Below are 15,591 nucleotides of genomic sequence, written 5' to 3'. Positions count from 1 at the left end.
AGAAAAAAAATAATTGACAGCACAATTGAGTTTAAATAACAAAAAACAACCATCTTTGTGGTCAGTGTTTGCACTTCATCCGCTCATTTGCATTTTAAATGATACACCCAAAAACTGCACACTTTTGCTCAGGCCTACAAAGTGGCAATTTAATCATGCTATAATTAATTATCTGTGGAGTATTTTGAGCTAAAACTTCACATACACACTCTGGGTACACCAAATATTTATTTTACATCTTTAAAAAATTCATAATATGACCCCTTTAAGGAATCTTTTTTGTAGAAGTGCTGGTACAGGAAATAAGAAAGGAATGATTTATATAGGATATAAGATTATTATTTGATGCTGATTTGAAATTTTGGCATAAAACATGAATCTACATGTAAATAAAGAAAAAACGATGCAGTAAATCCATAAACAAAAGACTTCATAGCATTGCCAACTCACCTTCATTATGCATCTTGAATATAATGTCGCAAATAAAAAATAAACAGACTTTTATTGTTCATCAGCCATCATCATTGTGACAACTGTATATTTATTTTAAATCTATAAGTGCTCCACAAGTTTAGCTCTCTACACAAAATGAAAAAAATGTCCTCGATAGGCTCTATAAAAGGAAATATGTTGTTTAGAAACAGTGACTCACTAGCTGCACATCACAGCTTGATACACATAATAACATGTAAGTGAGCTGAAATTACAAGAGTGGAGATAATTAATGAAGACATGATTACAGCCTTCGGCAGGTGCACTGTCAGCTCCATTATTGGGTTAATAAAGGCCTTACTACTGTAGTGGACTTATTGTTAGGATGACTATTTAAAAGACACATAATGACTAAATATATTATCTACCCATCCATCCATCTATCCATCCACACTAAATCCTTTTTAGTGTCTGTAAAATGTTCCTCTATTTAACTATCTAGAATCTATTATAAATTACAGCACATGTAGCATATTTTGCTTCATACATAGACACTTTTGCACTTATGCAAGTTGGCATATTTAAAAATAAATATCAGCTGTACCGTTTGTGGCATGCACGCAGAGTTATGCATTCTTAATGCATTCAATAATACCATGTAATTTTTGATAATAATAGTGGATACAAATAGCCACACTTAAATGCTCTAAGGTGATACGGTTTGACAATGCACTAGAAAATGCAATGATGCTAGAATAGTTATAGTGTACATCATACATGCAATTCCCTTGAGTGCCATTTGCATACCTTTTTTATTTCTTAATATGTTAATGTTTAATTGTTGCCTATAATTATCTACTTAAAGAAATAATTGACATGTCTATGATATTTTAAGAGCATCAGTACAGCACAAGGAGGGTGTGTGCTTGTCACACTGCAGCACAGTTTAAAGTGGACCTCTTATAGGTGACAGACTGCACCTAGCGGCATGTCTGACAACTGCAATGCAGTAACAACATAAAGTTGATATTAAACACAGCTGCACTTTACATTGCCCGTGGTTGTTGCACAGGCTACCATACATTTAAAATCATAAACATGCTTATTTGACAGCAACTTTAAACACAAAAAAGACACTGCCTAAAATTAGGATTTTAGATGTTTTTGTTTATTGAGAATGGAAGACACCGGACCCAATATCTGACATTAGTACAGTACTCTAGAATATCTGGAACCATCAAATCACAAAGTAACATGACAAAAGCAAGAGTCACATGTCACAAACCTTAGCTTCATCATAAATCAAGACAATATCATCATCATCATTTAAAACTAATTGGTAAGAAGCATGTAGCACCAAGTTTTGAAACAATTTCAAATAGCATTGACTTAACATAACTTGCCACTGTTTTATTTAAAACAACCAAATTTAAATACAGGATGATATTAACATTTGTGACACAATTAATACAATGATATTAAGTGTTACTGTAGGTTTCAAACACACTATGTTCATAAGCACCAAAATCCAGTCGCAAAGAATCACCCCTAGCTAATATACAGCTATACAAAATGTTATTTATAGGTTACAATAGAGCTCAAAATGACCAGATTTTGAATCGATCATGTTGATCTAATATATAATATCTAATGCTAATGCAATGTTAATGCTTTACAACAGTCTATCAGAGCCGTCTGAAATGCGACCGGTTAAGAACAATCCAAGTAGTGTATGACGAAAAGCACCAAAAATGTCTGCATTGAACCGTTGTGGAAAAACCTGAACCTTTTCAAGTGCACCGTTTTATGTAAGCTCTGCGAACATGTAAACAGAAGTGGTTTTGTATGGTCTACAGTACTTCTCTGTGTACGAGTAAGTCAAGTTAAAGTAGTTTTACATCAACAATACCCACAGAAGCACCCATTTTCTGTTAATGCTGGTTTGTCAAATTAAAACCGTCTGGTGAGGCACATTGACTCGTGCTCTTTATAAATACTGAAATGATAAAAAAAGCAAGGGATGGGTTGATATCTTGTAAAGATCACTAGAGCCTTTGCCTAGCTTAGAAATCATCCGAGAGAGATATCGATGACAAATAATACAACCGTTATGAAAAACTGTATGTAAGCATGAAGAAATCCTGATATGCTCCCTGATAGACTTGACTGCTGAGTTTGTTGACTCACAATATTTAAAATGAGTTTTAACAGACACCTCACATAAACAATGAAAATATAAGTATATAAAAATGCAGGACTAAAACAAAAAACAATACAAAATCTTCATTACTGAACACATAAATTAAGCTACTGTTATAACTACCCCTCCTTCATTTTCACCTATCACCCCTTCTTTTCTTTTTTTGATAGGGGTTGTGAAGATGGAACAAAAGAGGACAAGCACCAAAATAAAGGAATATTACAAGGATTAATACAAGAATACATCAATCGACAACATCTGTGGCATATTGTACTACAAAAATGATTTAAAGTCATCCCTTATTTATAAAAAAGAGGTTATAGAAAAACACTTTCAGTGTGATTTTGCCATAAAAATGCACCACAGATAAAGTAATATTGGATACACCAAAGGCTGGTAAACAACTTTATCAAACTGAAATCATTTAAACACACATGCACCCAAATTTACATCCCGTGGCTGTATTTAGTGTATTTTCACTTTTATGTACTGGCCTATTCACTTCCTTTAAGTGCTTCTCTGTAACCATAACTCGTAAATAAACATGGAATGAATGTAAATAGTTTTAGTGGTACTCCATATTATGCCATAAATGTTGTTATTAAGCTTAACTTGTATTGAACCTGAAATATTATTTAACAAGAGTTTAGATCTATATTAGTGTCTATGGAGGGCCTTGAAACAGCTTGCTTGCATCTCCCTCTAACTCCCCCTCTGTGAAATCTTTTTTTGCAGGTGTTCATTTTTTCTTTCGCTCTTGTGAACATCTTGGGCAGTACCTGGTAAAGGAAAAAACAAATAAAATTAACTAAATGGATTCACATTGTGGAATATACACATATATTGACTACAAAACCAACATCACATTGCTACTAACCATTTCCCCCTGGGCTTGGTGGTCAGTCCCACACAGGCAAAGTGGAACCACTCAATAGAGCACTAAAGAGATACATACATTTCCGTTAATCTCTGTGCAAGGTATCATTTAAACTGGACAACAAAAGCAGCTCAATTACATTACAGGCTTGGATTCAAGTTTATTATAAGCACTTACGTCTGTATTGTCACAGCCAATCATCTCCCCGTATGAGACCTGGTGACAGAGGCAATAGGTGGGTTCGTTGGGGTCCACCGGCATGTCCAACACATCTGAGGGATGCACGTTCCCAAAGTTCACAGATGGAGCGGTAAACTCGGTGCTGGAAAGTGAAAGGAACCAGTAAACAGGAATTCCAATTATCACCTCTGACTTTGGCATTTTATTATATTGTATATATTTATATATGCTTTTCTTAGTCGAAACAGTACAAAGGCGTCAGGATATTCTGGGGAGAGAAAAGGGAAATAGTACAAAATGGAGTTTGACTAGGCCTAACTGCTAACATCCCTATTTAAACAATGAACAATATAAAGACGTAACTTAGTCTGGAATAGTGAAGATGTGAATTATCAGTGGTGTTTACTATTTTTATGTGAAGGCATTAAAGAGAAATTAAAACATTGTGTGCATGAGATTCTTACCCTTGTGTGAGTTTGACTTTCTTCTGTCCACTCTTTGAACTGCAGTCATCATCAGAGGTCTTGATCTTTGTCTTGGGGCGAGCAACGTCCTTCTTCTTGGGTCCACGATGGTCACCTTCAGACAACAGGAAACAAATAATCAAAATCACACAGGTTATCAAAAAGATGTGTGTGTACCAAAACAGCACGGATCGCTATGATACCCTATTCAAAGCATAACACTCACTCTTGTTGCCTTTGCTGGAGGTCGAGTCGTAATCGGTGCTCTCTATCTGTTTCTCTTTGAGGTCAGCTTCAAAACGAGCCAGGTCTGTATCCAACCTCCGGATATGCTTATCCACCTGTAATGCATAAAACAGTGTTCCCACACCTTAGTTAACTTCAAATTCAAGGACCTTTCAAGGACTTTCCAGGTTCAATACCCTCAAATTCAAGGACTAAATGTGGGGAGACATTTCAAGTGAGAGCAAGGTTACACCGTGTTACCTTTTAAGATAAATTGTTACAGGTCCCTTTGGAGGGAACTTGCACTGCCACACTGCTGTGACACTTTGAGGACGCCTCCAGGGGTAAATGCGTCTGAATGTGTATATCAAATTCAACCAATGGTGAGGCTTAACAGCAAAGACAGGGTGACACAAGAGCCAGAAAGTATATCGCTATCTGAAATATTGCCAAAGACGGCGTTACAAGGATGCAGGAAGTATGGCAAGGTAGACGCAGCATCTCGTTCCCTTCTCAGGGAACAACAGTTACATACGCAACCAGAGACGTTTTCATGTGTCAAACACAACTATGCAAAAAAGCATTTTGGTATGAATCAACATTCACATACAGAAGATATAAGCGTTTAAAGCGAACAGTTTAGCACGTGTGCTTAAAAGTCTAGAATTTTAATGATATTATCCTACACTACACAGGGAATAATATGGATTTATTTCCCCAGAAAACGTCTTGCATAAAATAGATTCAAACACTTTCAATGACCTGTATCAATGTATGTATATTTTCAAAAACTTCCCAGGGCCTTTTATTCCCCCACCCCCCAAATTCACAAACGTTCAAGGATTTGAAGGACCCGTAGGAACCCTGATAAAAGAAATGATCAATTATTCAAAGTTTTAAAGCAACTGGCGTCAATATTTATCTGAACTGTAGGGCAAAAACGGGGTAAAAGCTTCTCCAAACCACACTGAATGGTTTGGAAATAGACCTTTGTGACAATGGTGCCATGATGTCACATATCCTCTGTCCTTTGGTCCAAATCTCACCTCAGTTTTCTATATACATTTTAAAATGATACGTAATCCAGTCTGTGAAACCCAGCTAAAGTAATTTATTTGTGATTTACTGTTTTCTACATAAAATCATCCTATATGTTGTGAAGAATGTTCTTTAAAATATAATTGAAGAGTTTCGTTGCAAAACGACATAAATCCATTTTTTAACATTTTTGTCAAAACATGTTTAATATTATGTTATCATGTTATTATTTTGTTTTATGGTGCTACTTAGCTGTATTTTTTAAGTTATGAAGGTTTAAATCAAAACAACCCAACTGCAGTTAATTGGAATGCACAACCAAAAAACGCGATTTCTGAACAATTTAAAAAACGGTGATTATCTCGTTTTGCAACGAAACTCTTCAATTGTTATTATCTTTAATCTGAAATCAATGTAAAAATCTAGGGATGCACGATATATCGGTCGACATATCGTTATCGGCTGATAACTGTTTATTTTTAATATTATCGGTTATTGGTCTGATAGCAAAATTAGGCCGATAAATGAAAGCCGATAAATGATGGATTATTTTGGTTTGTTGAAGCAATTCACTTGCTCATTGCTGGCCATGTGGAGTTTTGATTGGTGCTTTCTATGACATAGCATGAAGATGACACATGTTGCGGGCTTAAGAAGAGTATGCTAGTCTAGCGCAAAGACAAGATGTCCGCGGTCTGGGAGTTTTTCATTGTGAAATTAATATGAATATTTATTGGCCTATATATATATATATGTTATCTGCCCCCAAATATAAAGAGTTATCGGTTATCGGCCAAAATTTCCATATCGGTGCATCCCTATAAAAATCAGTGAGTGAAATCAAACATTGGTGCTCCTATTCTCATTATTAGATTATAAAACTTTAACGTGGATTTCACAGACAGAGTTGTTATAAGTGAGTGAATACAAATTCAGACCCACCATCTCATAAGTTTGCATCGCAAGCTGAACCTTGTCATCTCCAAACTCTTTACACTTCCCATAAGACTGCTGGATCTGTCTTAACAATGACAGCTTTTGTTCAGAGGACAGTGTTCGAGCATTAGCCGTGTATTCACGAGCCAGAGAATCAATCTGCCCTTTTAGATCTAGAGAAAGAATGCAAAAACAACAACATTTTGTTTTAATAATTTGCATTATTAGCAAGTGATGGAATTGAAATAATGCATTGGTTCAGCGTTATGGACACACCCTCTGTCCTTTGGTCCAGATCTCGCATCAGCTGGAAGTTCCTCTGCAGTTCAAATGGAAGATTTTCGATGCCTGAAAAGATCAAAAGATGTAAACACATTTACATTTTAACGTCGTAATGAATACGATCATATTGCTGTCGATACGCATGTAAACGCTAGCTTATTGTGCTAAACCACTGCAGGTAATACTTCACAATCCGCCTTAAACCTCCCATGTCTTTTTTTGCATGTTACATGTAAATATTACATTTTAATCGCTACCACATCCCCTAGTCAAAACGACAAAACACCATCTCATCACTTTGTTTATCTACAGTTAACGTTAGCCTTTTAGCCTCAGTAACTATTCGTTTTGTAAAACGATCGTTCGTCTATTAAGTCGTTGTAAATTGTATGTGTATATGACACTAGCAAACATGCAGAATAATACATGTGCGAGAGATAGCTATTTAGTCCCATTCATGTAAAAACGACGACATTCTTACTGTCCAGATAGTGTTCTAGGTACATTCCAGCCGCCATCTTGACAAACACAAACAAAGGTTCTTCCGGTCTCACCGGAAGTCCTTAATGGGAGGGGGGTCGTTGATGGGGTGTCTGTTTTGGTTTTGACCACTTTTATGTCGTCTGTGTGCTTTGAAAGTATGTTGAAACAGAATAAAGGTCTTTAGATGTTCACCAGCTGTTCAGAATATGGTATTATTTATTTATTTATTTATTTATTAAAAACAGTTTTAAAGGTGCCAGAAAATGCATTGACATAATATGTTAAATTGTTCTTTGATATTTACATAGAAGGTATATAACTTTATTAAGTGCAAAGATATCCAGAAACATTTTACATGTCCATTAACAACCCTAGGATTTGTCCTCTGAATAAAATGGTTTATTTTTGGCCTTGTTTGAATAATAATGATGATCTCTGCTCTGATTGGCTCTGTTATGCGCCCTCTGCGGCTCATGCCAGATCATCACAATGTGAACATTTTTATTCGGATTGAACATTTAAACCAATTACAATTGCCAGACAGCTACTGACTGTGATGTAACAGTCGAGATCTATGCCCCAACATGTTTACTAATGTGAGGCTCAATCCAAATAAAAATGCTCTATGTAAACACCTCAATCAGTAATAAAAAGTAATAAAAAGAGCCAAGCCTACTAAAAATCTAATCGGCTTTAGAGGGGTGATTAATATCTTTTTTATACTACGGGTCCGTTGAATGCTTGAATCTGATTGGCTGATGAACGTTCTGAGGGTGTGCATTATTTTTCTAATAATTCAACGCCCCGTTGTCAATTATTCCTTACGTAATCCGCCAAATGAACATATATACACTTGATCAGATCTTTAACCCACTTAAAGGTGCATTTCTGCCACCTACTGGACTGGAGAGCATGTGCACAAGTGCAATGATGTAGAAGTCACGACTTGTGATGCAAAGAACAAAGACAAGTTGTGACGTTTGTTTTGTTGAAGGGAGTCACATGAAGTGACTATTTTGTCAATCTTAAAATGTTCATAATCTCCTTCCAATCCCCTGTAAAGTAATATGAGACAGCGTTGTCCGATCAGTCCATGATTTATACTCTGATCCACAACGCGTGTGTTAGCACCTTGTGAGGTAAAACACGCTTTTTAGGCACACGTGAAATGGGTGTTTTTGCTGATGCATTATAAGTGTTCATGTAAACGCTATGATAGGATTTATCAATCAGAATGATTTCATTCCGATGGAGGCAAAAGGTGTTCATGTAAATGTAGCTACTGCTATGTTGAGATTGGCCTGTTTTCCAGCAATCTTTTGCATGCACGAAGTTTACATAAGAATGAGGAAACAAACGTGTTTGAGGCTCACGAAATGTCATTACATTAGTATTCTTTTTATTCATCTAGGTAAATGCATTTTTTTATTTCTATGGCACCTTTAAAGGTGCAGTGTGTAACTTTTATAAGGATCTTTTGACAGAAATGCAATATAAAATGCACAACTATATTTTCATAATGACCTTTCATAATGAACTGTTATGTTTTTATTACCTTAGAATGAGACGTTTTTATCTACATACACCGAGGGTCCCCTTACATGGAATTTGCCATTTTGTGCCACCATGTTTCTACAGAAGCCCTTAACAGACAAACTTTTTTTTACCAAGTTGTCTCCGAAAATGACATGTTTGTCTGGTGGCGGCTACCATAGCTTCTCTATGCATATCGGTAAACGGTGGACGGAAACGTTGGTGGAAATTTGTAACCTCACCACTAGATGCCACTAAAATTTACACACTGCACCTTTAAGATTATGGAATATTCTCAACTCTTACAAAATAGTACATGGTATTGTGATAATATATGGTATTTTTGACGTATTTTGATAAAAGTAAAAACCACGAAAAAGAAGCAAAGAACACCACAATTTATCCACAATTTAAAAAAAGTTTTATGGTCACGTATCTATACACAGTACTGAAATGCTTACAACAACTCTCAGCACAGACTACAATAAGATTGTATAGAGGAATAAAATTTAAGTTAAAAGTAATTAAATTAAGAATGTCAAGACAAAACAATGTCACTGATATATGTTAAGATAAGTGTTTTTAAACTAGGGTAGCTAAAACATGCACTTTAGTCTGGGACTAGGATAAGCCCTGTCCAAGACCCCCCCCCCAATAATGTAGCATCACAGTTTTACCCAATGTGCAGTTTGCTCTTCTCATCAGAAGAGGGCATCAGTCTATAGTCTTTAATATTTAGCAAAAAGACCTGGAGATTGAACCTCAGGGAGTGCCAGTCTGTTGCCAATCTCTTTTACCAATCAACACATTACTGAAGTGGAGCCGACAGCCAGACAACAATACAACAGTTAAGATGTGACAGAATTTTGTGCAGAATGGAAAGGACAATCTCATAAGATAAAGCTGGCACAATGCTTCACACCACAGGACAGCCAAAAGAACATCATTTTCTGCTGCTTACCCAGATGAGACGCATGTCTGAACAGGCTTCCTCCTTATTAAAAACCTGGCCCCGTTGTACTCGCATTGAAGGTGACATAGTTTGGTAGTCACGCCACTGTGAATCAGCTGTGCTGCTGAATCATGTTTTCTTAAATAGCAGTATATTAAGATCTTGCGAGATGATCACCTGCATGCATTTTAAATGCCATTTGCATTTTACTCTTTGACTCAAGTGTTTATTGAAACCAGGCTGAACGTTGGTGCTGTTTAAACAGCTCAAACGGAGCTCTAGCTGTGACTGGTATAATTTAGCCTGACTAACGCCTACGTATCATATGGAGTATTAAGGCCGTGCTCCCTGTTTGGGGAGTGCTGTCAGTGGTCTCCCTCAAGAAGAAATTACTGTGGCAATGCTAATAAGCATTTGTGCTCCCTTGGGCATATTAAGAAAGAACACAAGAACTATTTCCCAGACATAGTAATCACAATGCCCATGGCACTCATTACGGGTTGCATGCCATCACATTATTTAAGTGACTTGGTTTTATCGTTATTACTGCTGGAGACTATCAGGGGACATAAGACATTGTTTACAAGAAATACATATTATGTTCTGAATCATGTGTTTTGTCCCTCTGGAACTGGCAAATTGACACTTTTTTTACTCAAGTCAAAGGTTTTCTAAGTTCCAATGACTCAATTAAGGTACCTAATATATTTAAAACTTTTATTTGTGTTATCTGACCTTTATGCTTGAAGGAATCTGGATGATGGAGCTATAATACTCCTATGAAAGAAAATCCTATGCGGCTGGCCATACGTGCATGATCAATGATCTAGTAGAGGTCATATAAACAAAAAAATAAATAAAATTAAAGTGAATGAAACACTGCTAAATTACTTTTGTCTAACATGGAGTTATTGATTGTTGGCAATAAAGCTGGGCCAGAGGAGAGCTCTCTGTCTGAATTAGAGATCTGTCGGTGGAACATAGAGCTGATGTACTCACACTGCAAATGTAGAGAGAAGAAATCAGATTTGCCATATGCAGCTTGCAATGGGGATCGTTGGGAGCAATTTTGCACATCATCATGTGTCTAACACATTAGGAGGTTAGTACATCTTCAGTGCTATTTATAGTTGTGCAATTAACAATATATGTTATGCAGTTGTTATGTAACTAGCACATACAACATAAAAGTATGTGCTAATGGTGGATGGGACCATTACGGCATCTAATTTAAAAAATATATTTTAATACAACTTTAAATGTAATTATACAAATCTAAAGTGTTCTCTAAAAATGTAATTATCTCATGTAGAGTTGCTTTTTAACATTTATTTTGTTTATGATTTTTATAAAAAAAAAAAAAAACTAGACCAAACTACATTTTGTAAGTTTTAAGATTTTTTTGCATTGTAGATTGTTTACATTTAAGCATAAATATGAGGGAAAAACAATAAAGATATTCATCTTAAGGTAAGGTGTAGGTAATGTTTAATGTAATACAACATAAAATAATTTTTAAATATCATCAGAAACAGTAAAAAAAAAACCAAATGTGATAAAAATAAGAGATGTTTTTTATTATGTGCAGGCTTTAGTGGCAAATTATGTATGCACAGACAGACAGACGCATTTGAATGCGCGAGGGAGACATCAGAGCTCCCTGCCTCCGAGTGAATTTGATTTTGGTGGTTGCTTTGAAAATGAAAGATAGGGTGGAGAAAAATGAGAGAGATAGAGTGAGAAAAGCATGACTCATTCTTTCAGAGCATCCTGTATCTTCAGGCAGGCTGTTGGGTGCATAAATAAATGATGATATGGTGTCCCAAAGTTGGTTTTCTGATGCGAGGATGCGCCTTCTCTCTTCCTCTCTATTTATCTCTCTCGGGATCAGGTGCACGCTTTCCTGTTTTGTGTTAGAGAAAGTTGAGTCACTGAATCGAATGTAAAAACACTTTATATTTCATGTGACTACACCTTGGGTTTCGGAATTTACAACAGTGTTTGCTGTGTCGTAATATTCCTTTGGGAAAGTTTGTCTGGTGGTCACCGAGTTTACGGGTTTCATTCCCAGGGAATGCCTTGATAAATGTATGGCTTTAAAGGGCACCTATTTTTCAAAATTTACTTTTACAAGGTGTTTGGACAAAAATGTGTTTTGGGACAATACAATAAAAAATCCACCCACTCCTTCTTTTTTAATCACTATTATACCAAAGTAGTCTTGATAGGGGCCATTCACATTTCGCGTCTAATGCTACGTACCCACCAACTGCGTGGCATCGCGTTACTCGCGGGATTGAACTTCGTTTCAGGCAAATTTTTTGCTTGAGTTTAATATTTTCAACTTGTGCGAAGATGCGTTTGAGGCGAATAGCGCGTGTTTTCGCGGTAAATGCGCCACCCATATCGCGTCATCTGCATGGCCCCACGCGAGGACGCGTCTGATTGCGTCTTTGCATTGACTTTGTATGTAATCTACTCGCGCAAATCGTTGAACTCGCGTCTGGTGTAAATCCACAGTAAAACTGTGCCGAAAACGTGACCGTGAAGCTTTCCTCTTTTTTTACAATGCACTTTCGACACGGCATTCTGAAAAGTTGAAGCATTTGCGAATCGTTGCAGCACCTACGCACCTGGATAAAAGAGCGTGTCGTGACCACATCGCTCTCTATTTGAGCGCGCTTGCTGCACTTCTACATTCAAAATAATTTGAACGTGCACGCTGTTTTGATTTCCTTGTTAATGTGACATCACACTGTTAAAGCCTGCTGTCTGATGTATCTCAATAGTCTCAGAATGTATTTATAATACTCAGATGTATGTATTTTAACTATAAGCGCTCACTGTCTCTTTTGGTAAGGAAGTGAGAAAAAAGTAGCTCATTTGCGTTTAGAGTTACAGACACGAAAATAGCGTGTTTTTGCTCCCACCCAAATAGGACATTTTGGACATGCAAAAAAAAGGGCTTATTGAGCTGAAACGCCACAGACACATTCTGGGCACACCTGAGAGTTATGGCGCTTTTCCATTGCATAGTACCCCACGGTTTGGTTTGGGTCAGCTTACTTTTGGGAGCTTTTCCATTGGGTGCAGTACGTAGTACCCGATACTTTTTTTCGTACCACCTCGGTTGGGGTTCCAAGCGACCCGAGCTGATACCAAACGTGACGTGAAAACACTGTAGATCACTGATTGGTCTGAGAGAATCACATCATCCCTATAATGTAAAATTAGCTTTACCTCAATGCTAGCTTGCGCTGTCTCGAGCAAACATGTTGTCATCTGCTCTGCCATAAGTTCCCAAACTCCCATTTAGCAATGAAAAACATCCACAGGTTGAGAAACAGGGACATCATAACAGTTTTTTTCCAGACTTGCAATTTGTGGCGGAACATTTGCGACGAGCACGTCAGGATTATATATGCTTAAATGCAACCTAAATGAGGCTCCACGGAGCACCGTCGGCTGACGCCGCGGGTGTTTGTACAGAAACTGTCATGTGAGACAGATGTATAGTGATAAACGCGATGTGCAATATCTGTTTGTGGTGGTAAATTTTTAATTTTGTGGTGGACTGAGAAATAAATAACTGTATTGGAATATACAACGACGCTCTCACTTGTATGATGTCACAGCAGGCAGCGCAAATATAACGACACGCCTATAATCCCTCCCACTGCGAAATGATACTAAACTCGATGGAAAAGCTAACCACGCCAAAGTGAGGTGAGCTGACCCGACCCAAACTAAACTAAACCGTGGGGTACTATGCAATGGAAAAGCGCCATTAAAGGGACAATAAGTAGGATTTTCTTCCATCTAGTGGTGAAATTGTATTTTGCATTCAAACGAATAGTGCTCTCTAGCGCAGATGTCATTTGACACCAACGAGGAAATATTTATGAATAAAGAGATTTTGACTAATAAAATACTTAAAATCCTACTTAATGTCCCTTTAAGGGGGTCGCACACCAGACGAGAAGCGCCACGTCGCGTCCTGTCTAACACAACTTTGAGGTATCTTACACCGGAAGTGGACATTAAAGGATTAGTCCATTTTCTTAAAAGAAAAATCCAGATAATTTACTCACCACCATGTCATCCAAAATGTTGATGTCTTTCTTTGTTCAGTCGAGAAGAAATTATGTTTTTTGAGGACAACATTGCAGGATTTTTCTAATTTTAATGGACTTTAATAGAGCCCAACATTTAATACTTAACTCAACACTTAACAGTTTTTTTCAACGGAGCTTCAAAGGACCACAAACAATCCCAAACGAGGCATAAGGGTCTTATCTAGCAAAACAATTGTCATTTTTGACAAGAAAAATAAAAAATATGTACTTTTAAACCACAACTTTCGTCTAGGTCCGGTCCAGCGCGACCTAACGTAAATGCATAGTGACGTAGGGAGGTCACGTGTTACATATATAAAACCCACATTTGTGGACCATTGTAAACAATAAACTGACACAAAGACATTAATTAGTATCAGTTGACATACAACAACGTAGGAACGGTCCTCTTTCTCAACACATGTAAACACTGGGGCGGAGTTTCGCGTTCGTCCTCTGTGACCTCTTGACGTGATGACGTATTGCGTCGGGTCACGCTAGCGCATCACGACCGGATCTAGACGAGAAGTTGTGCTTCAAAAGCGCACATCTGTCACTCTTATCGTCAAAAATGACAATCGTTTCGCTAGACAAGACACACATGCCCCGCCTGGGACTGTTCACAGTCGTTTGAAACTCCGCTAAAAAAACTGTTAAGTGTTGAGTCAAGCACTAAATGCTGGGCTCTATTAAAGTCAATCCTGCAATGTTTTCCTCAAAAAACATATTTTTTTCTCGACTGAACAAAGAAAGGCGCCGCCATTCTGTGTACATTCATAGAAAATACTGTGTTCTGTTTTTAGATTCATGGCACGACGCGGTGCTTCTCGTCAGGTGTGGGACCCCCTTTTATATTACATTTTGTAAAAATGGTAATAGGGGTCCTTTAATGCACTGTAATTGCTGTAGGGAATCCCCAATCCCAAATCACTCATTTAACAGTTTATCTAATATATCAAACTGACAAACAAGTGATTGCTGTCCATTTCAAAATAAATTTTTTGGAAGGGTAAAGCAGTCAGCCCTGGCATTTGTTTGACTACCTCTTCGATAAAATCTGCCATCAGTTCTTTCCTCTTCTCCTTGCTTCTGTCTTCCTCCGGAATACTAATTTAGGCTGTTCAGTCTCACACCCCCTTAATACGATTCAAAGCACATATCTCGGGTTAGCCCTCACTACTGCTCTTCAAAGGTTCCTCTTCCTCCAGCAGTGCTGGGTGCATGCAGGGACAGAATCTGTATAGCAAGAAACCTTTTCTGGCTCACTCAAGTGTGCATGTGCAATCTGAACAGTATGTGGTTACATTCAATGTTACGGATCTCCGCAAACACAACCAGACATGACAAGCAAACAAGATGAGACAGGCTTTTCCGAATGTCTGAACTCTTCGATTTTTACTCGAGAGGGTGAGAACTGAAGGGTGGGAAAGGGAGAGAGTGGAGAAGAGAGATTAGGAGGGATAAATTAATGTTTGTGGATATGCTTTGAAGAGTGCAACAGGAGAGGGAGGGGCGAGAGAAATCGGGTGGGGAGACAGATGTACTGCATTGTCAAATGATAATGGAAAGAGAGAAAGGGAAGAGACTTGAATTAAAAGATATTGATATAAATGTCCAGGAAATGATCTAAAACTTCAGATCAAATGAAACGTGTGTGTATATACAAAAACTTGATCTGCTCCAGTAGCTATTCGTTCTAGCTGTCATTGACATTTTTCAATGTCATCATCTCGATAGCATAACCAATGGCATTGATTGCAAAGAGATGCATGATAGCACATGAAGCCAGATTTCACAGACACATTCTCACCGTTTCACAGACACACTGACTTAGTGACTGACTAAACTCAGATATCTTTCCGGTGAGAGTGAGG

The 15,591-nt window shown here is 37.5% G+C and overlaps 1 protein-coding gene across 1 annotated transcript; it reads right to left on the bottom strand.

Moving 5' to 3' along the window:
* Positions 1-1,578: 1,578 nt before the first annotated feature.
* On the bottom strand, positions 1,579-7,255 carry ing4 (inhibitor of growth family, member 4). The gene is made up of 8 exons (XM_055220365.2): positions 7,116-7,255; positions 6,629-6,700; positions 6,359-6,525; positions 4,380-4,494; positions 4,154-4,268; positions 3,687-3,831; positions 3,510-3,571; positions 1,579-3,411 (listed from the first exon to the last, which is right to left on the bottom strand). Exons 1-8 carry the CDS (start codon positions 7,150-7,152, stop codon positions 3,372-3,374), a joined length of 753 nt encoding a protein of 250 aa, XP_055076340.1. The 5' UTR covers positions 7,153-7,255; the 3' UTR covers positions 1,579-3,371.
* Between the last annotated feature and the right edge of the window lie 8,336 nt (positions 7,256-15,591).

Source organism: Misgurnus anguillicaudatus, chromosome 20 (genome assembly GCF_027580225.2).
Source record: "Misgurnus anguillicaudatus chromosome 20, ASM2758022v2, whole genome shotgun sequence".
Classification (NCBI taxonomy): domain Eukaryota; kingdom Metazoa; phylum Chordata; class Actinopteri; order Cypriniformes; family Cobitidae; genus Misgurnus; species Misgurnus anguillicaudatus.
Note: the sequence above shows the minus strand (reverse complement) of the source record. Positions and strands in the feature narration are given on the sequence as shown.